A 25,553-nucleotide genomic window follows, 5' to 3' on the forward strand; every position below is an offset into this window, starting at 1 on the left:
AGTGAGGAAGCAGTGAGAATAAAAATCCTTATCTACGAACTGTGAAGGGACTGTTTCTATTGCTTCCAGGGGGAGGAGGAGGTGTTGTCTCTCCTGTTGGAGAAGAGTCTTGTAAAAGTGGTCCTTGAAGAGGAATGGGGAAGAGGGTACGGTCATAACAGGAATAATGTAACTGTTTGGTAAAACAGGAAGCGGCGGTGTTGGAAGAAGTTGTGAGAGGATGGTGGCATTGGAGAAGGCAAGTGGCTTTCCAGGCCCTCAACGTTTGTCTCAAATCTGCTTATTGGTCTGCTGGGATTGTTGCATGGTATTGGAAGATGGGCAACGTTGCTGTGATCTATTTCGATTTTGCTGTTGTTGCTGCTGATCCTTCCTGGGGTTGCGTTGAGTATATCGAGGGTATCTCGGTCTAGGGTATGGCTGATACCTAAACTGTCGCCTTCTAGGTGCCAGATTGTAGATGCCAAGGGATCTGAGTGTCATCTTGGAATCTTTCACTGTATGCAGCACCTCATTGGTGTTGGCTGTGAACAGTTTCTCGCCGTCAACAGTGGATTGGATCTCCCTAGGGAAGGAGGCAGAGTTGAACCAAGAGGCTTGCCTCATGACAACTGTGGTAGCCGTAGATCTCGCAGTTGTGTCTGCCACATCTAGAGCTTCTTGCAAAGCTGTTCTAGAAATTGTATGTCCCTTAGCAATTACAGCCTTATATTGTTGTTTCTTAGCCTCTGGTATGTCTGCAATAAAAGTCATTGAGTTTGGAATAATTCCTGTGGTAGTATTTGCTTAGTAAGGTTGAATAATTAGCAACACGGAACTGCAACATGGATGACATACAGACCTTGCACCCTAATAAATCAAGCCTTTTACTGTCAAGGTCAGATGGGGTGGACCTAAACTCATGGTGTTTATTTTTTTGGAGGGCAGCCTCCACCACCAGTGAGTTGGGTGCTGAGTGAGTAAAGAGGAACTCAGAACCTTTAGATGGGACATAGTATTTCTTATGTGCTCTTTTGCACATGGGTGTGGCCATGGCAGATGTTTGCCAAATGATATTAGCAGGTTCTATAACTGGACAGTTGCTAGGTAAGGCTATTTTTGAGGATGCTACAGATTATAGGATGTCTGTCTGTAAGTTCATGTTGGTTCTCCGTAACCTCTTGCAATTGGATGCTGAGTTCTGCAGAGACCCGCTTAAAGAGGTTCTGAAAGTGTGAAAAGTCATCTGTGGTGGTAGGTGGGGGACGCATGATGGCTTCATCAGGCAAGGAAGATATGTTTGTGTCAGGAGAAGTATCCAGAGATGGGTCATTGTTGTGACTGTCCTCTGTGTCCTACTGAAGCTGAAGAGACAATGATTGTGATGGATGAGAGCATTGTTGTATCGTGGCATGTTTCCTGGGATGCTGGTTTCTATAACATGACTGGATTCCAGTAGTGGCGCTGTGGTGGATAGGCCACTGGAGGTGGCATCCATGGGTTTCCATACCAGACATGTCTATATGCCTGGTAGATGCTGGATGAATTCTGGTAGAATAGATGGAATGATCAATTCCATCTAGGGTGACCTAGATAGATTAGAGGATTGGGCCAAAAGAAATCTGATGAGGTTCAACAAAGACATGTGTAGAGTCCTTGGGACGGAAAAATCCCAAGAACTCTTACAGGCTGCGGACCGACTGGCTAAGCAGCAGTTCTGCAGAAAAGGACCTGGGGATTACAGTGGATGAGAAACTGGATATGAGTCAACAATGTTCCCTTATAGCCAAGAAGGCTAATAGCATATTAGGTTGCATTAGGAGGAGCATAGCCAGCAGATTTAGGGTATGTCTACACTACCCCGCTAGTTCGAACTAGCGGGGTAATGTATGCATACTGCACTTGCTAATGAAGCCCGGGATTTGAATTTCCCGGGCTTCATTAGCATAAGCGGGGAGCTGCCATTTTTAAATCCCCGCTGCTTCGAACCCCGTGTAGCGCGGCTACATGGGGCTCGAACTAGGCAGTTCGGACTAGGGTCCTATTCCGAACTACCGTTACTCCTCGTGAAATTCAAATCCCGGGCTTCATTAGCAAGTGCGGTATGCATACATTACCCTCCTAGTTCGAACTAGGAGGGTAGTGTAGACATACCCTTAGAGAAGTGATTATTCCACTTTATTCAACTCTGGTGAGGCTACATCTGGAGTACTGTGTCCAGTTCTGGGCCCCCACTATAGAAAGGATGTAGAGAGGGTCCAGCGGAGGGTGACCAAAATGATTAGGGGGCTACAGCACATGACCTATGAGGAGAGACTGAGGGATTTGGGTTTGTTTAGTCTGCTGAAGAGAAGAGTGGGGGGGGGGGGTTTGATAGCAGCCTTCAACTTCCAGAAAGGAGGTTCCCAAGAGGATGGAGAAGTTACTCACTTTTGTGCCGTAACAATGTTTCTTCAGGATGTATCCCTGTGGGTGCTCCACTGCAGGTGTCGAGCTTGTCCCAGTGCTGCAGGTCGGAGATTTTCAGTAGCCGTATCAGACGGACCGCGCATGCGTGGTCAGCTTCTCGTGCTGTTCATGCCCTTTGATCGTCATGTGTGGTTCAGCTCCCACCAGCTCCTCCCACTGCTAGGTTATCTGTAGTGAGAAAGAGACAAAGCTCCGGAGCGGGGAGGAGGTGGGACGAGGAGCAACCACAAGGACACATCTCTAAGAACCATTGTTACTTCACGAAGGTGAATAACTTATTCTTTGAGTGGTCTCCATGGGTGTTCCACTGTAGTCGACTACACAGCAGTACTCAGAATGCACTCTGGAGTTAAGGTTTATCAGTAATTAAAAATACTGCTGAAGCGACAGTGGAATCAGTGGCCAAATGTTGTATGACTGCATAATGGTCTATGAATGTGGCATTAGATGACCAGGTAGCCGCTTGACAAATATCACTCAATGGGACTCCTCGCATGAAGGTTGTAGAAGTAGCTACTGCTCTCGTAGAGTGGACTTTTGGTTGGGATTGGAGAGGTTTATTGAGAATGGCATAGCAGGTGATAATGCATGTCACTATAAGCCTTGCAATACGTTGGTTGGATAAGGTGTTGCCTTTGGATCGTTCTGCAATTGATACTATCAGCCAATCCCTTCTATGCCATTCTCAGGTTCTGTCAATGTAAAAGGAAAGTGCTCGGCGTATGTCAAGTGTATGGAGCAGAGCTCGTTGTAGAGAAGAGTGAGGTTTCGGATAAAAAGGTAACACTATGGGTTCATTGATATGAAAATCAGAACAAACTTTGGGAATAAAAACAAGGGGTAGACGCAATATGACTGAATCTTTGGTAAACGATGTGAATGATGGTGTTGCCATTAGAGCAGCCAACTCACTGACTCTGCGTGCAGATGTGATTGCCAAGAGAAAAACCAATTTCATTGTAAGCATTTGGAGAGATGTCGTGACTAACTGTTCAAATGGAGGATACATTAGAGTATCCAATACTAAGTCCAGGTTCCAGGAGGGGGGTGGTTGTCTACGTAGGGAATTAAGGTTCGTCAGACCTTTTATGAATCTTTTAGTGATTGGGTGAGCAAATATCAATACCCCTTCTATGGGATGATGAAAAGCACGGATAGCTGCCAAATGTACTTTCAGCGACGAGATAGAAAGTCCTGTTCGTTAAAGGTGAAGGACGTAATCGAGGATCTGATGGAGGAGCGATGTATTGGGGTCGATCCAATTGTCAGAGTACCAGAGCACAAACCTTCGCCATTTCTCAAGGTAAGTTATTTGAGTAGACTTCCTTCTACTATGCACTAAGACAGCTTGTACCTGTTCTGAGCAGAGATGCTCAGCTGCCTTGAACCAGTCAGGAGCCAGGCCATTAAGTGCAGAGTCTCTGGCCTGTGATGGAGGACAGAGCCGTGATTCTGAGAAAGAAGGTCCGGCAGGGGAGGAAGAGGGTAAGGTAGCTGCAGAGGCATTAGGCGGAGGAACGGGTACCACGGTTGTCTCGCCCATGCCAGAGCTATGAGGATTACCCCTGCTGAGTCCATACTGATTTTCTCTAGTACTCTGGGTATGAGCACAGTCAGGGGAAATGCTTAAAGCAGCGACATCTTCCAGCTGATTAGGAACGTGTCTCCTAGCAGTCCCTTTCCAATGACCGTCCTGGAGCAAAAGTGCCAGCACTTTGTGTTGTCACCGGCGGCGAATAAATCTATTTGAGGAGTTCCCCACAAGCAGAAAATGCATCAAAGGATGTCTGCACATATTTCTCACTCGTGATTGAGAGTCCACAATAGCATTTTTGGTGCCAGGTAAGTAGGATGCTATTAAGGTGATGTCATTTCGAATGCACCAATTCCACAATCAGATTGCTTCTGCACACAGGGAACGTGAACGTGCTCCTCCCTGCCAATTAATGTAATACATTGTTGTGATATCGTCAGTCAATATTCTCATGGTTGTTTCAGCTATGTAGACATGGAAATGTCTGCACGCATGAAAGACAGCTCTGAGCTCAAGAAGATTTATGTGAAAAGCCCCTTCTGAAGCTGACCACCTGCCCTGGACCTTCATGCCGTCCATATGTGTGCCCCAGTCAGTAAGGGAGGCATCTGTTACCTGACTGGTAGGTTGAGGACGATGGAACGGGACACCTGCCATGAGATTATGCGAGTTGGTCCACAATGACAGGGAGCTGTAGACATAGAAGGAGCTACTGACTTCTGAATGCTATGCCTTGTGGGAATGTATACTAAAGCCAGCCAATGTTGAAGGCAACGGAAGTATAGTCGTGCATGATGCACCGTGAATGGGGTAATGGCCATGTGTCCCATCAGTTGCAGACAAGTGAGTATCGACACCGTAGGGGCGTGTACGAGGATGGTTACCAAATCTTGTATTGCATGGAATCGTTCTATCGGTAAATACGCCTGTGCCAAGACAGAATCGAGTCTGGCGCCTATGAAGTTTATGGTTTGAGTTGGCTTCACTGTGGTCTTCTGCTCAGGGAGTCGAAGGTCTGTCTGAATAACATGACTGTGGGACGTCTCCTGTCATGATCTGCCCTTTATGAGACAGTCGTCCAAGTAAGTAAATATGATGTCTCTGTGGCGCAGATGTGCTGCTACCACCGAAAGCGTTTTCGAGAAAACCCTGGGAGCGGATGCCAAAGGCAAAGGGCGCACTTTTTAAAACCCAGTGAACCAGGCATTATATATAGTTGGGGATACTTAGGGCGTAAAACAATCAGATTGGAGATCCTTAGTTGGATCTAACAACCTGGTGTGAGTGATGCCTTTCAGAGTAGCAAATCAGGGCATTCAGTGGAACGGGTGTTTTTCACTTCAGAGGGACGTTCCGAGAATTTAGTAGTTGGTGTTTGCCTACTGCTAACCTGTGCAAAAAGAGCAAGGCCTGCAAGGACCTGGAACATGGAAGTTGTTGCAATCAAAGGCATCTGAAGGCCGTCTCCTGGGTGATTTGAATTTCCCGCACTTCATTTGTATAACGGCGGCCGTGGCTTACAGGATCTTTTGAAAAGGGGCATTTCTGTTGAAGGATCCCTGTCTTGACCGCGGTTTTTTTGTTTTGTTTTGTTTTTTCGAAAAGCGGCTTTTTTAAAAAAAAGCCGCAGCTACCATTATGCAAATGAAACATGAGAAATTCAAATCCCAGCTTCATTTACAATTTTGATACGTCTAATTTACATCCCTTTAAACTACATCTCTTTTTCGATAAACATACCCCTGCAGTGCAGGGTGGCAGCTGGCTCCCTCGGCTCCAGTGTTCATCAGAAGCCAACTTTTAAGCCAGCTCCTGACGAGTACCAGCTCCAGTCTGCCACCCCTCTCCAGAAGAGCCGACTGTCACCCCCGCACTACTACCTCTGATACACAGTCAGCAGCACGCTCCACCAGGAGCATGGCAGGAGCCTACATGTAACTATTAATAGTAACCAATAAGACCAGGTTTATACTTTTTATACTTTTACATGCATAGTGCCTAGGGGAGGTTCTGAGGATGCTGAGTCCCATCACTGAACCTCCCAGCTGACCTCACCTCTGCTTAAAATTTTTACTGCCTGGTGTCTTTCTGCTCCTTGAGGGATATCTAAGTGAAAGCAATAACAGTACCAAAAGATCCTACGTGTTCTTCAGACCCCGACAAGCCTCCAAGTGATTGGGAATGATGGATGCAGCTCATATGCTGCTGGAGGTTAATTCACTTAGACTCTATTCACTGCTATTCCCACCACCTCCTCTGTTGAGTTTATTCCCACCAACCAGCCCCCTTCCCATTACACTGATCTTGTTACTGTGCCTCTCTCCTAGGCTGTGCAGCACTGTGATCCCGAGAGAGCTGGGCTGCAGAGCTACTCACTTTCCAGTCTCTGTACGAGCGCTTTGTCTTTTACCACCACTTCGGGCTTCATCGTCAGGGCTTCAATCGGGATGTAGAGAACCGTGCGGCCCTTCATTTTGGAACGTGTATCTGGAGAAGGGAGAAAGACAGACCTGCTGGTACACAGCCAATCCCTCTCTCTGGGTCCTCTCTCCTGCAGCTGGTTTGGGGGGTGGATTGTGGAACAGACATCTCTTTTCTCTGATTATATTTGCTCAGAGGAGTCAGAGAATGGCACATAATGGCACACCTTTAAGGAGCCTCACCCTGATCAGTGAACACTGACCGACAAACTGAGTCAACGAATGAGACGCAAAACTTTTTGCTACTAAGGACCAGTTCCATTCTGGCCCTCTATCAATGGACAAGGCAGGTGAGGTAGTATCTCTAAAGCTAGTTTCTTTCCCCAACAGAAGTTGGTTCAACAAAAGTTATTACTTCACCCACTTAATCCCTCTCTTATGCTGGGTCCGAGACAGCTCCAACAATAGAGCACAGAGCAAGGCAACAAGTGTGTAACAAAACACAGGCCAGGGACCAATATCAGGGTGGAGGGAACCAGAGGAGGGCAGCACTACAAGACAGCTAAATGGTAGAGGCACCACTCTACCTGTAAGAGAGGTCATGAAGTGGTATATTTCCAAGAAGAATTCATTCTTGATGCTCTCCGGCCAAGTGGTGTTGTGGAAGAGGCGAGGCAGGAAGACACTATTGAGAATTCGCATCAGGGAATCAATGTAGGGTCTCCGAACAGTGCCAAATTGCACCGTCTTCTGGAAATTCTCTGCTGTGATCTCTGCATTCTCATGGCGAATAAAGTAAGTGAGCTGTTTCTGCTCCTGGAGGAGGCAGCCAATGACAGGGTGAGGTAATTAACAGCAGGCTTTGCCACCTCACTGTATCTATGAGGCATGTGTCTTGTCTACAAGCCCAGTACAGAGTTATAGCAATGCCCCCATAGGTTTGGAACATAATTAGAGTAAGGAAGTTACAGTCATGAACAAGATATGGCACAGATAAGTTAGCCTGGCTTCTGTAAAGGAATTCTGCACCTCTCTTACCTGTTCAAATTCCCTAAGCATCTCAGCCAAAGAGCAAATAAAGGAGAGCTGGCTGGCATCATTTACTTAGCATTTCAAAAAGCTTTAGGCAAAATCCTTCCCGAAAGGCTTTTAAGGAAACTAAGGCCCAGAGTTTGCAAACACTTATGCGCGTGCTTCATTTTATGAATGTGATGAGAATGCCATTGAAGGCACTAGGGATGTAAAAACTGCCCAGAATATTTAACGGGTTAATCAATGTGTTTAATTGATTAACCACCAGCTGAGGGCAGTGTTCCAGCCCCCCTACCCCCACCTCACCCCTGCTAACTACAGCCACATGCAGTGGGGGCTGCTCTGGCCCTGTCAGCAGTAGTGGAAGCTACTCCTTCCCCAGCTGCTCCTTCTGGTTGCCTCAGCACTGCCATAGCTGCAGGTGGCAGGGGCTGCTCCAGGCCCGCTGTGGGCCAGAGATGGAGAGAGATTTGAGTTAACCAGTTAGCTGGTAAGCATGCCAGCAAGGCCTGTTAACCTTTAACATCCCTAGAAGGCAGCATGCTGAACCACCAGTGTCCCCTCACTCTCATGCACTGTGGTGGGCCATTAGGATCAGCAATAACTCTAAGGGAAGTTACTCCCAAACCTGGCAAGAGCCAATAGGATCACAACACAAACTGGTATGACTACAGCCCCTGGGGTGGGAACTCTCATAGGACCTAAGCAGCAGAGTGCCAAACAAACCTGATATGGCATGTTATGTTCAACCTTCAATCCAGCAAACTCATCTATGTAGACAACGAGCAATTGCTTACTGACATCCTTCAAAAAGAGATCCAGGGATGCAGCATGCTGTTCTGTCCACATGTCATCCCTTAGGCCACTCAGGACCACCCGGCTTTGGATGCAGGGTTTCTGGGGAAAAAGGACAGAACAAAACCAAGGAGAGATGCAGAAAGAGGATGTGGGTAGGAGGAGGTGTGAGGTGAATTATTTCACTGGTGACACATGACAGCTCTGGAGAGTGCAGTGTTCTGTGTGTGCAACAAAAAGAGCAATATAAGCCCTATGCACACCACCCACCAATCTGCTCTTGAGAGACCTTCAGGGTGCTGGAATTGGGAGAATCAATCCATGGGCAGATCTCAAATTTCTGTGAGGCAACGCCTGCTTCTTTCAGAACTGGACTGAAACATAGACTCTTCACACAGGGGCCTGTGTATGTCCTCAAATGGGAGTGGATTCTACTCTGCAGCAACCCACATTGCACTGGGATTGGATACTAAAAAGTGAAAGCTTCCTGATCTCATTACAAATCCTGTTACCAAATCACTGTCCCCAAGAATCCTCAAGAATGTATAGGGGAAGCAGAGGCGTAGCGAGGGTGTTATGCGTCCGAGGGCAAATGAAAAATGTGTGCCCCCTGTCACGTTACTGAATTTGAGGGAAGCAGCCAGATCACTGCTGCACCCATAGGTGAGGGTGTTGGCCCCAAAAATGGTATAAAAGGGGGCCATGTGGGGGGTTGAATAGAAGCTTACTGTCTGCTAATCCTATGTACACTAGTCATGTGATTGTATAATGTCTGTGTGTGTAGTTAGGAATCTGTAATCTGTGTGGATACTGAATATTTCTCTGCATTTGGTTGAGCATTGGGCAGAGCCCGGCCTATGGACATGCTAATTAGCGAGGCCCTGTGAGACAATGGCACTCAATGGGCCAAGGACACACCTAAAGAATCAGGGCTGACACCTGAGGGCTGCCAGCAGGGAACACAGGGATAGGCCGTGGGCCAGGTGACCTGCTGTAGCCAAGAAGAGAACAGGAAGGAGGGATAAATAGGCCATGTGGTCGACTCCATCTTGGTCCTCAGCTCAGCACTTCATCCCAGAGGCAGCAGTGCAGGGATCAAAGAGCCAGGAAGAACTGTGGACCCATCCTGATCCTAGGATGCGCAACAAAGACTTTTGAGCCAGCAGCTATAACATCTCTGCTAGAGCCTACATCGAGAACTGGGAGATTCGATGCATATAACGTACTATCCTTTAACAACCTTACTCTCAAGCTTTTCTTTATTGTAATAATAAACCTTTAGATGTTAGATGCTAAAGGATTGGCTCAGCGTGATTTGTGGGTAAGATCTAGAGGGTAAATTGACCAGGGATCTGTGGCTGGTTTCTTAGAACTGGACAGAACTTGTTCGGAGTAGGTGGGATTGGGTTCTAAGACCCCCCCTCCCCACCACCGGTGTATGAGGCCCAGGGCCATCTGGGGCACAGATATTGCTGGGGTGTCGGAGGGGTTTTGCTCGTGAGGCTTCAGGCAGGCAGCTGAAGCGCTCTGTGGGACTGGTTTGTGGCCTGTTTGGAGAGGTCACCAGTCTGGGGACTATAAGGAGCCCCAAAGTTGAGCAATTTGCCCTGAGCGGACGCCTTCAGCTGTGCCCAGACACGGCCCGGTCCGTCACACCCCCCCACCCACCGCCATGTGGCATGGCCCCGAACCTGGTGCACAGCTGAGGGGAACTTGTACTGCATCTTCACATGAGCAGAATGAATTTTGTGTTGTGCACCAGTACTGAGTTCATGGGGCTTGTTTGGATGTGCCACTGCGGCACCCAAGTTATTAATAAATATTTTATAGACCTTTACCTTTTCTCTCTGCTGCCATGTCTCCTCCCCTTGCTCCATCATCTCCCCTGGTGCCTGCTGCCCCCCAACTCCTCACCCTTCTCTGCTGTCCTGACTCCTGCCTTTCTCACTGCTCTCAGCCCTCCTGTGACCTGGCCCCCTCCACCAGCCCTTCTCTCCCCCTTGTGCCCACTCCTCCAGTAGCCCCACTCTGATCATGTGAGCTACCCCTCCTCATCCCTTCTTCTAATACCTTCCTCTACACACCTTCCCTGCCTCTCTCCTCTGGTGCTGGTCCCTCCCTGCAGGTGTCTGCCCTTCTGCTTCACCCCCAGAATCCCCTGGCACCTGCACCTTCCCTTAGCCCTGCAACCTCCTGGTGCCTCCCCCTTCCCTCACTGCCCCTGCCTCCTTTGCCCTCTTTTCCCGAATGACCACCCCCTCACCACTCTCTGCCCCCATTCCCCTCATGCCCCTGTGCCCTCACACACGACTTGCTCCATCCCCACCTTTCTCATGCCCACCCCTTCTTTCAAGCCTTCTTCCAGCACCTCCCCCTCCCCCCTCTAGATCCCAATGCCCTTACCCTCTCCTCTCCCAGCATCACCCTGTCCCCCTCCCACTGACACCTCCCCTCCTGCCCTTTTCCTCATTGTCTCCACTTGGCCCCCTGGTATTTGTCTCTCCTTCAGGCTGTCCCCAAACCCCTTCCTCTTCCACCCCCTCCGCACAAGCCCCTTCCTCTCCCACCCTCTGCCCATACCCCTCCACACAAGCCCCTTCCTCTCCCACCCCTTCTCCCTAGTTTTCCCCCTTCCCTGCCCTGCCATACCTTCTGCCTTCCACTTTCCAGGGCCGGAATCTGTGCTCAGGCCCCAGAAGTCCCCAGACTCCGAACCAGGACTCAGGCCACATGCCACAATGCCACGCCGAGCTGTTTTAAAGTCTGGGGCCATGACATCATGTCACACCCGGGCATCTCCCCAGTCACCTGGAAACGCCACGCATTGCAGCAGCAGCTGCTGGTAGCTCGTGCCGGCAAGGGGGAGCCGACTGAACGCTGCACACAGCAGGGACAGTCCAGGGCCGGGGGAGGGATGCACAGGGGGACCAGAAGGTGGGGGCCTGGGCCCACTCCAGACAGGGCCAGGGGAAGAGACCCAGCTCCAAATATTGCTGGAGCAGGGCCCCCGGCTCTGAATATTGCTGGAGCATGGGCACCACAAGCCCATATAACTCGCCGCCCATGAGCGTCAGGTAAGCCTGTGCAGCATGCGCTCACTCTCACCCCAACCCGGTACCCCCCAAGCGTGGCGCCCAGTGGCAATTGCCCCTCCCGCCGCCCCTTCGCTATGCCTCTGAGGGGAAGCTAATTTGTAAATGTAGTTGAAAGACAATCAAAGCTTCCATAGCCTTCTGGGCTAGGCTATTATGCAACCTGACCCCTGCTGGGGAGGAGAAGGTAAGATAATACAGAGCCAAAATGATAAGGAATGAAAAAGCAAATTCTGAGCAGGGTAGGAGCTGTTTGGCTTGGAAGGTTACTGGGTTTTGGGTTTTGGGGTTTTTTTTTTAAGAACAAACAGTTTGTCCTGTCTCCATTTTTCATTCCCGGGGCATCTAAAAACAACTTAGGAAATTAGGATCAAATTAAGAGAATGTCTGGCATGAAAGTTTAGAGTCAAATGTTACCTGCATTAATGTGACAAAAGTATTCTGTGCCATACAGAATCAGGGCTCTGAGATGCCTGATGGCAGGTTAGACCTAGAATACAGCTCAGAAAAGGCATCCAATCCATGCTGTGTGACTGATCTGAGAGGTATGATGAATTAATGTTCATTGCCAGTAATCATCATCAGAATTACTTATGATGCCATCGAATCTGTAGGAGCTTTGCAGTATGAAATGCAACACAGTGCTCACTGCTGAAATTCATGCCCCAAAGGGGCATGTGGCAGTGTGATGAAGTGGGGATTGTATTCTTTCTGTCATTTCATTATATTGCATGTGATTTCTACTGTCTTGTACTCTTCTGTAGTAATGGTGTATGTGTGCCTCAGTTTCCCTGGTCACTGCACTAGTGCCCAGAGGAGAATGGGAATTTTGAGTGTGACTCTCACTGAGGGGAAGCTGCCCCAGGTTGCCCAGGCCAGCATGTTCACAATAGCCCAGGCTCACTGTATCATGAGCTTGGGAGGGGGGTATAAACAAGCTGGGAAGCTGGACAAAGGAGGAGGTGGGGCTGCCTGCAAGGTGGGGACTGGTTGCTGAGTGTGAGAGTTCGTCTCTGCTGACTTAGGACACAGGGAGGGAGCCCAGGACCATGGCTCTAGCGTCCCCCCTCTCCCGTAGATGGATTGTACCTACTATTTCTAGTTCCCGTGCTAACAAGCCGGTTCTACACTGTATCCCTGTGAACTAATCAACTTTCTGTTCTACCAGCTGGCTGAGTCACATCTGGCTGCCAATGCACTGGGAAGAGGTGTTCCAGAGAGATGGAACTAGGTTGTCTGCTGTCTTTCTTTCTCACCCCAGCCCTGTCATGGAGGCTGCATCATTCTTTCATGATATTATGGACCAAAAATGTCAAACCCATACAGCTGTCCAAAACCACATGGATGACACAATGGCTCAAAGTACATTTAGGCCTCCTGACCTACCAGATCCACCTCTATTTCCTCTGGGATGGTGACTGCAGCTGTGTCCGCCTCACTTTCTCCCTCGCCATCACAAGGTCCAACAGCACTGACCCCTTGAAGAAGACAAAATAAAAAGACATAAAAAATAAGGGGCTTTTCTCTGAACCCTAACACCTTCCCCATCCTTTAATCACTAATGAGTTTAGTTTAGCACTGGTACAAGGTGCAAGCTTAACAGCCCATGGAGAATGAATCAGAGGATAATAGAATCTTAAGACTGGAAGAGATCCAAATAGGTCATCTAAGTGCAGTGTCCTCCATTGAAGCAGAACTAAGAATTATTCTCGACTATCCTGACAAGTGTTTGTCTAACATGTTCTTTAAAAACTTTAGTCACAGAAATTCTACAACCTCCTTCGGGCCTTTTCTATACTACAAAGTTTTGTCACCAAAAACTGACTTTTGGCAACAAAACAGTGAGACTGTACACAATCAATGCAATTCTTGTCTGGAAAAATGCCCGGTTTGGAGGACAAAAAACTCCTCTCTTTTCCCCTCCCTTTATTGTCAACAAAGAGCCAGTGTAGACACTGCTGTTTGCTTATCCACAGAATTGGCTTCCGTCAATCCCACAAAGCCTGTCCTGATGGCTATGCTCAGTGTTTTGATCTCTGCTGTCCCACAGGCATGCACCCTATCCCTTTCAAAGCTCCAGGAAGTATCTGACAGCTGAGTGAGCTGCTCCATTTGGGGAACAAACAAAGAGCAAATCATTAATTGGTCCTGTTCTGTCCTGTACGACAGCAGTAGGCAGACCACTGCTGCAGGGAATGGGGAAGAGGCTGCTTTGACATTCCTCAGCAACCAGAGCTACTTACAATGCCACTCCCAGCAGCTGAGGCTGAGGGAATCCCAAAACATGAAAATATCAGTTCAGCTTTCCCACAACACAGCATTATGAGATACATACCCCCAATGCATTGGCCATTTTTGTTGATTTTGGGTATCAACATACGTTTTGTTGACTAAACTTGACAGCATAGACCAGTGTTTCCCAAATGGTGTTCCGCCATTATTAACAAATAATAATTAATATTTAAGAATGTATTAATTTTACTGAAAACAATTTTCATTTATGTTTACCACTATAAGTGTCCCTGTGTAATGCCAGCTTAACCAGAGAGTGGGGATGATGATAGCTACTTAGTGCTGCACACACGCGTAGTCAATCACTGATGCTATCACGTTATATACCATATATAAGACTGTTATTAGGAGTTCTGCAAAATTCTTTCAAGTTTAAAAGGGTTCCATGGCCAAATAAAATGGGAAACGCTGGTGCAGACAAACCCTAATAAGTAATTTGTTAAAGTGATTAACTAACTTTCTAGTTAGGAAAGTTTTCCTGATCTCCCCTGCTGTAATTTAAATCCATTACTTCTTGTCCTGTCATTAGCAGTTAAGCAGAAGAATTTATCACCCTCCCCTTTATAACCACCTTTGACATAGGTGAAGATTTATCATGGTCCCTGTCCTCCAGATAATCTTCCCTTCTCCAGATAAAACAACCTGATTTTTTTCCAATCTTCCCTCATAGGTCATGTTCTCTAGCCCTTCAATCATTTCTCTCTCTCTCCTCTGGACATTTTCCAATTTGTCCATATTTTTCCCAAAGTTTGTTGCCCAGAACTGGATGCTGCACTACAGATGAGGCCTTATCAGTGCTGACTATAGTGGAAGAATTATCTCTGCTAATCCTTCCCAGAGTGAAGTTTAATTTCTCTTTTCTTTGCAATACTATTACCTTTCTGACTCTTATTTAGCTTGTGATCCCCTATAATCCCAAATCCTTTTCTTAAAAGGGCTCTAGAGGTGATCCTGGCAATTACAGACCAGTAAGTCTAACATCCGTACCAGGTAAATCGTATAATTAAGAATAGAATGGTCAGACACAGATTAACGTAATTATTTGGGAAAAGTCAACATTGATTCTGTAAAGGGAACTCATGCTTTACTAAACTACTAAAGTTCTTTGAGGAGGTCAACAAGCATGTGAACTGGGGGGGATCCAGTGAATATAGTGTACTTAGATTTCCAAAAAGCCTTTGACAATGTCCCTCATCAAAGGCTCTTAAGTAAATTAATTGTCATAGGATAAGAGGGAAGGTCCTCTCATGGATTGATAACTGGTTAGAAGATCCATGTTATGCCCACATCTTGACTACTGCATACAGATGTGGTTGCCTCATCTCAAAAACATATATTGGCATTGGGAAAGGTTCAGAAAAGAGCAACAAAAATTATTAGGGGTTTGGAATGGGTGCCATTTGAAGAGAGATTAAAAAGACTGGGACTTGGCATCTTAGAAAAGAAGAGACTAAGGGGGGGGTATGATAGAGCTCTATAAAATCATGACTAGTGTGGAGAAAGTGAATAAGGAAAAGGTATTTACTTGTTCCCATAAAAGAACCAGGAGTTACCAAATGAAATTAATAGGTAGCAGGTTTCAAACAAACAAAAGGAAGTTTTTCTTCCTAAAGTGCAGTCAACCTGTGGAACTCCTTGCCAGAGGATGTTATGAAGACCAGAACTTTAACAGGGTTCAAAAAAGAACTAGATAAATTCATGGAAGTTAGGTCCATCAACACTTATTTGTCAGAATGGGTAGGAATGATGTCCCTAGCCTCTGTTTGTCGGGGACTGGAAATGGATGACAGGAGAGGGATTACTTGAAGATTATCTGTTTCTGTTCACTCCCTCTGGGGTATCTGGCATTGACCACTGTTGGAAGATAGGCTAATGGGCTAAATGGATCTTTGGTCTGACCCAGTATGGTCATTCTTATAATACTGTTTCCTAGGCAGTCATTTCCCATTTTGTAAGTGTGCAATTGATCATTCCTTCCTAAATGAAGAAGTTACTCACCCTGTGAAGTAACGATTGTTCTTCGAGATGTGCCCCGTGGGTGCTCCACTCCAGGTGTCGGGTCCCGTCCCCGCGAATCGGAGAGCTATCAGAGTCGTGGTCCGCCGGACCGCGCATGCATGGCTGCCCGAGGCGGCATTCACGCCTTTGAAGTGTTGCGCACGGTCCGGCTTGCTCAATTCCTGTCAGCCGCTCCCTGAAACGAGAAGAATGAAAATTTTCCAAAGCAGGGAGGAAGGGCGGGTCGTGGAGCACCCACGGGGCACATCTCAAAGAACAATCGTTACTTCACAGGGTGAGTAACTTCTTCTTTGAGTGGCCCCGTGGGTGCTCCACTCCAGGTGACTTCGGAGCAGTACTGGAACATTTGAGCGCTCCGGAATTAATGTTTCTGAATATGTGAAAGAACTGCCATAGCCACAGAGGAATCAGAGTAAATTGGTTTACTACAGCATAATGCCTCATAAAGGTAGAATGAGAGGACCATGTTGCCGCTCGACAAATGTCTCGAAATGGAACACCTCTAAGAAAAGCTGTAGTCATGGCTACTGCTCTCGTAGAATGGGCCTTAGGAGAGCATACAAGAGGTTTGTTACGTATAGAGTAGCAGGTTGTAATACACGACACTATTAATCTCGCAATTCGTTGGGATGTGATGGGTTGTCCCTTGGTTCGATCCGCTAATGACACTATTAGATGGTCCGATTTCCTAAAGTGTCGGGTTCTTTCGATATAAAAAGCTAATGCCCTCCTCACATCGAGCGTGTGCAGCACTGCGTCTTCCCTTGAAGCATGAGGCTTGGGATAGAAACAGGGAAGAACAACCGGCTCATTTATGTGGAAATCCGAACAAACTTTTGGAACAAACGCTGGATGAGATCTCAAAGTCACCGACTCCTTAGTAAAAATTGTGTAAGGAGGTGACGACATGAACGCAGCTATTTCGCTCACTCTGCGGGTTGATGTAATGGCAAGCAGAAAAAGCAATTTTGTGGTCAGAAGCTGAAATGGTATAGTAGCTAAGGGTTCAAAGGGAGGGCGTCAGGGAATCCAGAACAAAGTCTAAATCCCAGGAAGGTGGTGGTGGCCGCCGTGGTGGGTTGAGGTTTGTAAGTCCTTTTAGGAACCTCCTTGTGATGGGATGAGCAAATACAGAAAACCCATCCTGACCCTGATGAAAAACACTAATTGCTGCTAGATGCACTCGCAGCGAGGCTATTGCAAGACCTGTGTCATGGAGGTGCAAAATATAATCAAGTATCTGGGATATTCTTTTCACATGAGCGTTCCTGACATCACTGCCACACCACGCTTCAAATCTGGTCCACTTAGCAAGGTAGGTCCTTCGAGTAGACTCTTTTCTGCTGTGTACTAATACTTGTTTGACTCTCTGTGAGCAAGAGCGTTCGACCGGGTTGAACCAGCGAGCATCCACGCTGTGAGGTGTAAGGTCTCGGGTTTCGGATGACAAAGGGAGCCGTTGTCTTGAGTCAAGAGGTTTGGAAGCAGAGGAAGGGTGTACAATGTCCTGATGAACATCTGCTGGAGTATTGAATACCAAGGCTGCCGTGGCCAAGCTGGAGCTATGAGGATTACTCGAGCCCTTTCCATAATGATCTTTTCCAGGATTTTGGGAACTAAGACAATCGGGGGGAAAGCGTATAGCAATGACGTTCCCCAATTGCAAAGAAGAGCATCTCCTAAGAAATGACGCCCGATCCCTGCCCTGGAGCAATAACTGGGGCACTTGGCGTTGGCCACCGTAGCAAACAGATCTATTGAGGGGAACCCCCATTGGGTGAAAAGATAATGCAGAATATCCGTGCGAAGTTCCCATTCGTGGTCGTGGGGAAACAGCCTGCTGAGTGAGTCTGTGACAGTATTCTGGACGCCTGGCAAGTAGGTGGCTGTCAGGGTGGTATTGATACGGATACACCATTTCCACAAGCACATCGCCTCTATACAGAGGGATCGGGATCGAGGTCCTCCCTGTCTGTTCACGTAGTACATGGTGGCAATATTGTCCGTAAGGATTCTGATGGTCGTATTCCTTATATGGGACTGAAAATGGTGACATGCATGACGCACTGCTCTTAACTCGAGAATGTTGATGTGTAAGAGCATCTCCTGCGTAGACCAGCGACCTTGAACCGTCATGTTGTCCATATGCGCTCCCCAGCCAGTAAGGGACACATCCATTGTTATTTGCTTCGACGGTTGTGGACTGTGAAAGGGAATGCCCGCCGTAAGATTGGTCGGCTTGGTCCACCATTGCAGGGATTGTCGTACATGTGGTGATATCACCACCACCTTGTGAATGTTGTCTCTTACTGGAGTATATACTGTAGCCAGCCAGTGTTGGAGGCAGCGAAAATGTAACCTTGTGTTTTGGACAACTGTTGTCGAGGTGGCCATGTGTCCTAGTAGTTGTAACAACACTGACTGGAATCGTTGGGGCATGTGTCAACGTGTGAACAAGATCTCGAATGGCGGCGAAACGTTTGGCAGGTAAGTAAGCGCGTGCTGTTTTCGAGTCGAGTCTTGCCCCTATGAAAATCAGATCTTGTGTCGGTACTGGCGAGGATTTCTGCATGTTTATGAGGAGACCCAGAGAGTGAAAGACCTGAGAGGCTGTTGTCACCATGTGTTTGGCCTCTGAATACGTTAGGCCTCTTATGAGGCAATCGTCCAAGTATGGGAAAATTGTCACTCCCAGTCTGCGCAAGTGTGCAGCCACTACTGCTAAGGTTTTTGTGAAAACTCTGGGTGCGCATGACAAACTGAAAGGTAGTACTCTGTATTGGAAATGTTCTCGGCCTAGCTGGAAACGGAGAAAACGCCTGTGTGCCACATGGATTGCTATGTGGAAGTAGGCGTCTTGCAGGTCGAGGACTGCAAACCAGTCCCCCTTGTTCAACGATGGGATGATGGCATTTAGGGTGACCATCTTGAAACGGTGTTTCCTGAGATAGCGGTTTACCCTGCGTAGGTCCAAAATGGGTCTCCATCCTCCTGTCTTCTTCGGTGTAAGGAAGTAGCAGGAATAAAATCCTTTCCCCCGAAACTGACTTGGTACCCTCTCTATTGCGCCGATATTCAGAAGGTGCTGAACTTCTTGCTTCAGCAAATGCTCGTGAGAGGGGTCCCTGAAAAGGGACGGGGTAGGAGGAGTGGTAGGGGGAATGGATAGAAAGGGGATGGAGAGACCAGATTGTACCACTTCCAGTACCCACTTGTCCGTGGTGATATTGGACCAGTGAAGATGGTACTGTTTTAATCGATGGTGAAACAGATGTAAGGACTTTTGTGGTATGTTGAACGTGGGAATCGTGCTTGCATCCTCGACAGAAAAGTCAAATCTGCTGTTTTCAAGCAGGTTGACTGGACGAACGGTTCGGTTGAGATCTCTTATGTTGAGGACGCTGTCGGAAACGCTGATTGTCTTGGGTACGTGGTTGATTTTTATTGAACGCATAATCGTACCTTCGTTGGTAAGGATAGTAGCGCTTGCACTTATAGGGAGGTGTGTACATTCCCAAGGTACGTAGAGTGGTACGGGAGTCTTTGCCAGAATGGAGAACCTCGTCGGTGTTACTAGCGAAGAGCTTTTGCTTATCAAAGGGTAGGTCTTCAACTTTATTTTGAAGCTCCCATGGGGCTCCTGCAGATGATAACCAAGAAAACCGTCTCATTGTGACCCCCGTAGCCGTGCCCCGTGCAGCCATGTCAGCCAAATCCATGGCCATCTGTAAAGTAGTATTACAGGCTATATATCCCTCTTGGACAATGGCCTTTAGCAAGGGTTTCTTGGCATCAGGGAGATATTGTAGTAGCTCTGTAAATTTTGAGTAATTATCAAAATTGTGATTAGAGAGGTGGGCCATATAGTTTGCAATTTGTAACAATAACGTAGCGGAGGAGTAAACCTTTCTTCCAAAAACGTCTAATTTTTTATTAACCTTGTCTTGGAATGTATTTTTATATTGGGGAGCTTTAGCTCTACGTTGTACCGCATCAACAAGGGAGTTGGGTTGAGGATGGTTGAAAAGGAAATCTAGTCCTTTAGCAGGTACAAAATATTTTCTATCAACTTTCTTACTAGTTGGGGATGTCGATGTAGGGGTTTGCCATATTTCGTCTGCCAGTTCCATGATGGCCTCATCAATAGGGAGGGCGATCTTTGCCCACTGTTGTTGCCGTAGATTTTTTTAAAAGACGATGTTTCTTTACTGGTACATCCATTAATTGTATCTCCTGTGTGTTCGCGACTCTCTTGAACAGATCCTGGAACTGTTTCAGGTCATCCAAGGGAGGGGCGTCTTCTGGAATCATTGCCTCATCTGGGGAAGAGGAGGAACAGTCGGCTGGGGGAATCTGTGGTTGAGGATCTTCTGTATCGGACAACTGGCCCTCTTCTGGTTCCGAATGATCTTGATGGACAGTTAAGTTTTCTGATGGAGGCGAAGAAAACAATTGTTGTGGATGGTCAGGTAAGTGCGCATTGGGTAATGGACGAGTACATGAAGAGCCTCTATAGGATAGGGTAGCATGGCCAGGGCGGGGGCGGTCATAATCATCCCTGCAGTAGCGGCCATAGCAGTGGTCTGACCGCACTGGCGAAGAATATCTAGAAGATCTTGAACTGCGGATGTAGTAGACTCGACATGGTGACCGTCTCGGTGATCTGCGCCCTGGTGACCTCCTGGGGGAGCGAGAACGTGATAGGGAGCGTCTTGATTCTATACAAACTGCCCCCCCCCCCATGAGGGTCTTTTAAGTAGCTGGTAAGAAGGCGAGAGGCTATAGTCCCGATGCCGTCGGTATCTGGGTGGAGAAGGAGACAGTCCCGGGGAGAAGGTAAGCGATGGTGACAAAGCCCTGTAGATTTCTTTCCCTGCAGCTTTACAAGGCAAAGAAGCCTTGTCAATTTCAATTGCTGGTGGAGAGCTCAGGGCTGAACCTGGCTGCGGTGCCGATGGAGAGCCACATGGGGGCAGTGTTGGTGGTGCCGAGGATAAGCCCGGTGCCGGCAGATCAGAGCATGCCTGCGGTGCCACTTGGGAAGTTTGCCGGCTCGGCACTGGGGGGTTTAAAGGCGCCTCTGCCAGTGCCGCTAGCACAGCCGTTGGCGGTGCCGGCTTGCGTGCTGCCGCTGATGCCAGCTTCTGCACTGTTGCCGGAGCCGGTGCCGCTGTCCCGTGCAGTCCTGGCTCGGGCGATCTCCTCGCCCTAGGAGCCCGTTGGTGCTCTGGGGCAGGTATCCCTGATGATTTGTCAGGGCATTTCACCTTAGTGGTGGCAGGGAGGGATCACTCTGGGGACGGTTTAGATTTTTTATTACCGGTCGTCCCGGGAGACATAAGAAAATAAGAACGGCTGTACTGGGTCAGACCAAAGGTCCTTCTAGCCCAGTATCCTGTCTACCGACAGTGGCCAACACCAGGTGCCCCAGAGAGAGTGGACCGAAGACAATGATCAAGCGATTTGTCTCCTGCCATCCCTCTCCAGCCTCTGACAAACAGAGGCCAAGGACACCATTTTATCCCCTGGCTAATAGCCTTTTATGGACCTAACCTCCATGAAATTATCTAGCTTCTCTTTAAACTCTATTATAGTCCTAGCCTTCACAGCCTCCTCTGGCAAGGAGTTCCACAGGTTGACTACACGCTGTGTTAAGAACTTTCTTTTATTCGTTTTAAACCTGCTACCCATTAATTTCATTTGGTGTCCTCTAGTTCTTCTATTTAGGGAACTAATAAATAACTTTTCTTTATCGGCCCTCTCCACACCACTCATGATTTTATAGACCTCTATCATATCCCCCCCTCAGTCTCCTTTTTTCTAAACTGAAAAGTCCCAGTCGCTTTAACCTCTCCTCATATGGGACCCGTTCCAAACCCCTAATCATTTTAGTTGCCCTTTTCTGAACCCTTTCCAAGGCCAAAATATCTTTTTTGAGGTGAGGAGACCACATCTGTACACAGTATTCCAGATGTGGGCATACCATAGTTTTATACAGGGGCAGTAAGATATTCTGGGTCTTATTTTCTATCCCTTTCCTAATAATTCCTAGCATCCTATTTGCCTTTTTGACCGCCGCTTCACACTGTGTGGAAGTTTCCAGATAACTGTCCACAATAACTCCAAGATCCCTTTCCTGATTTGTCGTAGTCAAATTAGTCCCCATCATACTGTACGTATAGTTGGGGTTATTTTTCCCAATGTGCATTACTTTACACTTATCCACATTAAATTTCATTTGCCATTTTGCTGTCCAATCACTGAGTTTGGTGAGATCATCTTGGAGTCCCTCACAGTCTGCTTCTGTCTTGACTATCCTAAACAGTTTTGTATCATCTACAAACTTTACTACCTCACTGCTTACCCCTTTCTCCAGATCATTTATAAATAAGTTGAAAAGGAATGGTCCCAGGACTAACCCTTGGGGGACACCACTAGTTACCCCTCTCCATTCTGAAAATTTACCATTTATTCCTACCCTTTGTTTCCTGTCTTTTAACCAGTTCTCAATCCAAGAAAGGACCTTTCCTCTTATCCCATGGCCATGTAATTTACACAAGAGCCTTTGGTGAGGGACCTTGTCAAAGGCTTTCTGAAAATCCAAGTATACTATATCTACTGGATCCCCCTTATCCGCATGCTTGTTAACCCCTTCAAAGAACTCTAATAGATTAGTAAGACAGGATTTCCCTTTACAGAAACCATGTTGACTTTTGTCCAACAAATTATGTTCTACATGCTTCACAATTTTATTCTTTACTATTGTTTCGACTAATTTGCCCAGTACTGAAGTTAGACTTACCGGTCTGTAATTGCCAGGATAGCCTCTAGAGCCCTTTTTAAATATTGGTGTCACGTTGACTACCTTCCAGTCATTAGGTACGGAAGCTGATTTAAAGGATAGGTTACAAACTACAGATAATAGCTCAGAAATTTCCCATTTGAGTTCTTTTAGAACCCTTGGATGAATGCCATCCGGTCCCGGAGATTTGTTAACATTAAGTTTTTCTATTTGTTCCAAAACCTCCTCTGACGACACTTCAATCCGGGACAGTTCCTCAGATTCACCACCCACAAAGGACGGTGCAGATTCGGAAATCTCCCCAATGTCCTCAGCCGTGAAGACTGAAGCAAAGAAATCATTTAGTTTCTCTGCAATGGCTTTATCGTCCTTGATTGCTCCTTTTATAGCTTGATCATCTAGGGGACCCACAGGTTTTTTAGTAGGCTTCCTGCTTCTAATGTACTTAAACATTTTGTTATTTCTTTTTGAGTTTTTGGCTAGCTGTTCCTCAAAATCTTTTTTTGCTTTTCTTATAACGTTTTTACACTTGATTTGACAGTGTTTATGTTCCTTTCTATTTATCTCACTAGGATTGGACTTCCACTTCTTAAAAGATACCTTTTTGTCCCTCACTGCTTCTTTTATATGGTGGTTAAGCCACGGTGACTCTTTTTTAGGTCTCTTGCTATGATTTTTAATTTGGGGTATACATTTAAGTTGGGCCTCTATTATGGTGTCTTTAAAAAGTTTCCATGCAGCTTTCAGGGATTTGGCTCTAGTCACTGTGCCTTTTAATTTCTGTTTAACAAACCTCCTCATTTTTGTGTAATTCCCCTTTTTGAAATTAAATGCGAGGGTGCTGGATTGCTGAGGTGTTCTTCCCACCACAGGAATTTTGAATGTTATTATATTATGGTCACTATTCCCAAGCAGTCCTGTAATGGTTATATCCTGGACCTGATCCTGCACTCCACTCAGGACTAAATCAAGAATTGCCTCTCCCCTTGTGGGTTCCTGCACCAGCTGCTCCAAGAAGCAGTCATTTAAGCCATTGAGAAATTTTATCTCCGCTTCTCTTCCTGAGGTGACATGGATCCAGTCAATATGGGGGTAATTAAAATCCCCCATTATTACAGAGTTCTTTATTTTGGTAGCCTCTCTAATCTCCCTTAGCATTTCAATGTCAGTATCGCTGTCCTGGTCAGGTAATATATCCCTACTGCTAATTTCTTATTATTGGAGCATGGAATTACTATCCATAGCGATTCTATTGAACATGTTGATTCACTTAATATTTTTATTTCATTTGATTCTACATTATCTTTCACATACAGTGCCACTCTACCACCCAGCCGGCCTGCTCTATCCTTTCTATATATTTTATATCCCGGTATGATTGTGTCCCACAGATTTTCCTCATTCCACCAGGTTTTGGTGATGCCTATTATGTCAATCTCCTCATTTAATACGAGGTACTCCAGTTCACCCATCTTATTAGTCAGACTCCTAGCATTTGTGTACAAGCACTTTAAAAATTTGCCACTGCTTATTTGTCTGCCCTTCCCTGATGCATTGGATTCCTTTGTATGCGGTTGTTTGTCTGCTCTGGCCCATGGTTTGTCCTCTTCCCTCCTCTCTTTCTGACTACAGCTTAGAGAATCTCTATCAATGGATTCTCCTCTAAGAGAAGTCTCCCTCCGATTTACGTGCATCTCCGCACCAATCGGCTTTCCCCCATCTCTTAGTTTAAAAACTGCTCTACGGCTTTTTTAATGTTTAGTGCCAGCAGTCTGGTTCCACCCTGGTTTAGACATTGCCCGCCGTTTCTGAGCTGCTTTGCCAGAGGCAGGTACGACATCGGACTCCAGCGCCTTGCCATAAAGAATGAACTTGAGGCGCAAGTCTCGGTCCTTACGAGCCCTTGCCGTTAACTTGCTGCAGTGAGTGCATTTCTGGGGGACATGCGTCTCACCCAGGCACCTCACGCAAGAATCATGACCGTCTGATACTGGCATAGGGTCCCGGCAGACGGAGCATTTTTTAAAACCGGGGGATCCCGGCATAGTGAATTAAGGAGGAGCGAGAATTTGAGTAGTCTCTCCTCCGTTTGTCTCCTTACTGGCTGTGAGATCCAGTCCGTTTCCCCTCTTAGTCTGAGGGAAACTTTCCTCCTTTCTTCTTCTGTTTTTTTTTTTTTTTAAACTAGAAACCAACAAAAAACTAAATAACTAATCAGGCTCTGAACTATTTACAAATGTGAAGGCTTCTTTGAAAAAACCGTTGCGAAGCGAAACTGACAAGCAGGAGCTCTCGTCCGCGACCAAGGGTGGCTGAGAGGAACTGAGCAAGCCAGACCACGCGCAACACTTCAAAGGCGTGAACGCCGCCTTGGGCAGCCATGCATGCGCGGTCCGGTGGACCACAGCTCTGATAGCTCTCCAATTCGCGGCGCTGGGACAGGACCCGATACCTGGAGTGGAGCACCCACGGGGCCACTCGAAGAAGAAACAGTACTTTGTATTTGTCTTTACTGAATTTCATCCTTTTTATTTCAGACTATTTCTCCTGTTTATCAATATCATTTTTAATCTGAATCTTGTCCCCCAAAGTGTTTTCAACTCCTCCCAGAGGGTTGGTATTATCTGCAACCCTTGCAAGTGTACTCTGTGCCATTCCCAAATTCCTTGTAAAGATATTGAACAAAAGACCCAGGACAGATCTATGCAAGACCCCTCTCAAGTTCCATATCCAGCTTGATGGTGAACCATTGGAAACTACTCTATGAGTACCGTTTTTCAGTCAGGTGTGTACCACCTTACACTATGTTCACCGAGGCTACATTTCTTAGTTTGCTTTGAGAAAGTCATAAGAATCAAAAACCTTATTAAAGCCAAGATGTATCACATCCTACTGTTCCCCTGGCCTATCCACCAGGCTTTCTACCCTGTCCAAATAAGATATTCGCAGAGCAGGAGGCAAAGGGAGTTTATGGTCCCATCTCCAAAGACTTTCACGCTGCCCTACCCATGAAAGTACCAATGAGGGCATCCAGGGCTGGCTTGAGCCATTCCTGCGCCCCGCACAGAGGGCGTGTGACGCATGCGCAGCTCCGCCCCCAGGTACACAGCACATGCGCG

At 47.0% G+C, this 25,553-nt stretch overlaps 1 protein-coding gene across 6 annotated transcripts in view; it reads right to left on the reverse strand.

Annotated features, from left to right (window-relative positions):
- The window catches only part of DNAH2 (dynein axonemal heavy chain 2), a 307,939-nt gene that overhangs the window by 269,713 nt on the left and 12,673 nt on the right, over window positions 1-25,553 (reverse strand). For 5 of the 6 annotated variants that reach the window (XM_075908075.2, XM_075908076.2, XM_075908072.2 and 2 more), the window contains exons 3-6: window positions 12,708-12,799; window positions 8,161-8,331; window positions 6,990-7,218; window positions 6,359-6,469 (exon numbers count right to left, since the gene is read on the reverse strand). In XM_075908075.2, the coding sequence (XP_075764190.2) occupies window positions 6,359-6,469; window positions 6,990-7,218; window positions 8,161-8,331; window positions 12,708-12,799 (603 nt within the window). Of the gene's footprint in view, window positions 1-6,358; window positions 6,470-6,989; window positions 7,219-8,160; window positions 8,332-12,707; window positions 12,800-25,553 lie in introns of those variants that run through there. The other variant, XM_075908078.2, reaches the window with a different exon arrangement.

This window comes from Pelodiscus sinensis, chromosome 22, assembly GCF_052426305.1.
Source record: "Pelodiscus sinensis isolate ZL-2025 chromosome 22, ASM5242630v1, whole genome shotgun sequence".
NCBI classification, from domain to species: Eukaryota; Metazoa; Chordata; order Testudines; family Trionychidae; genus Pelodiscus; species Pelodiscus sinensis.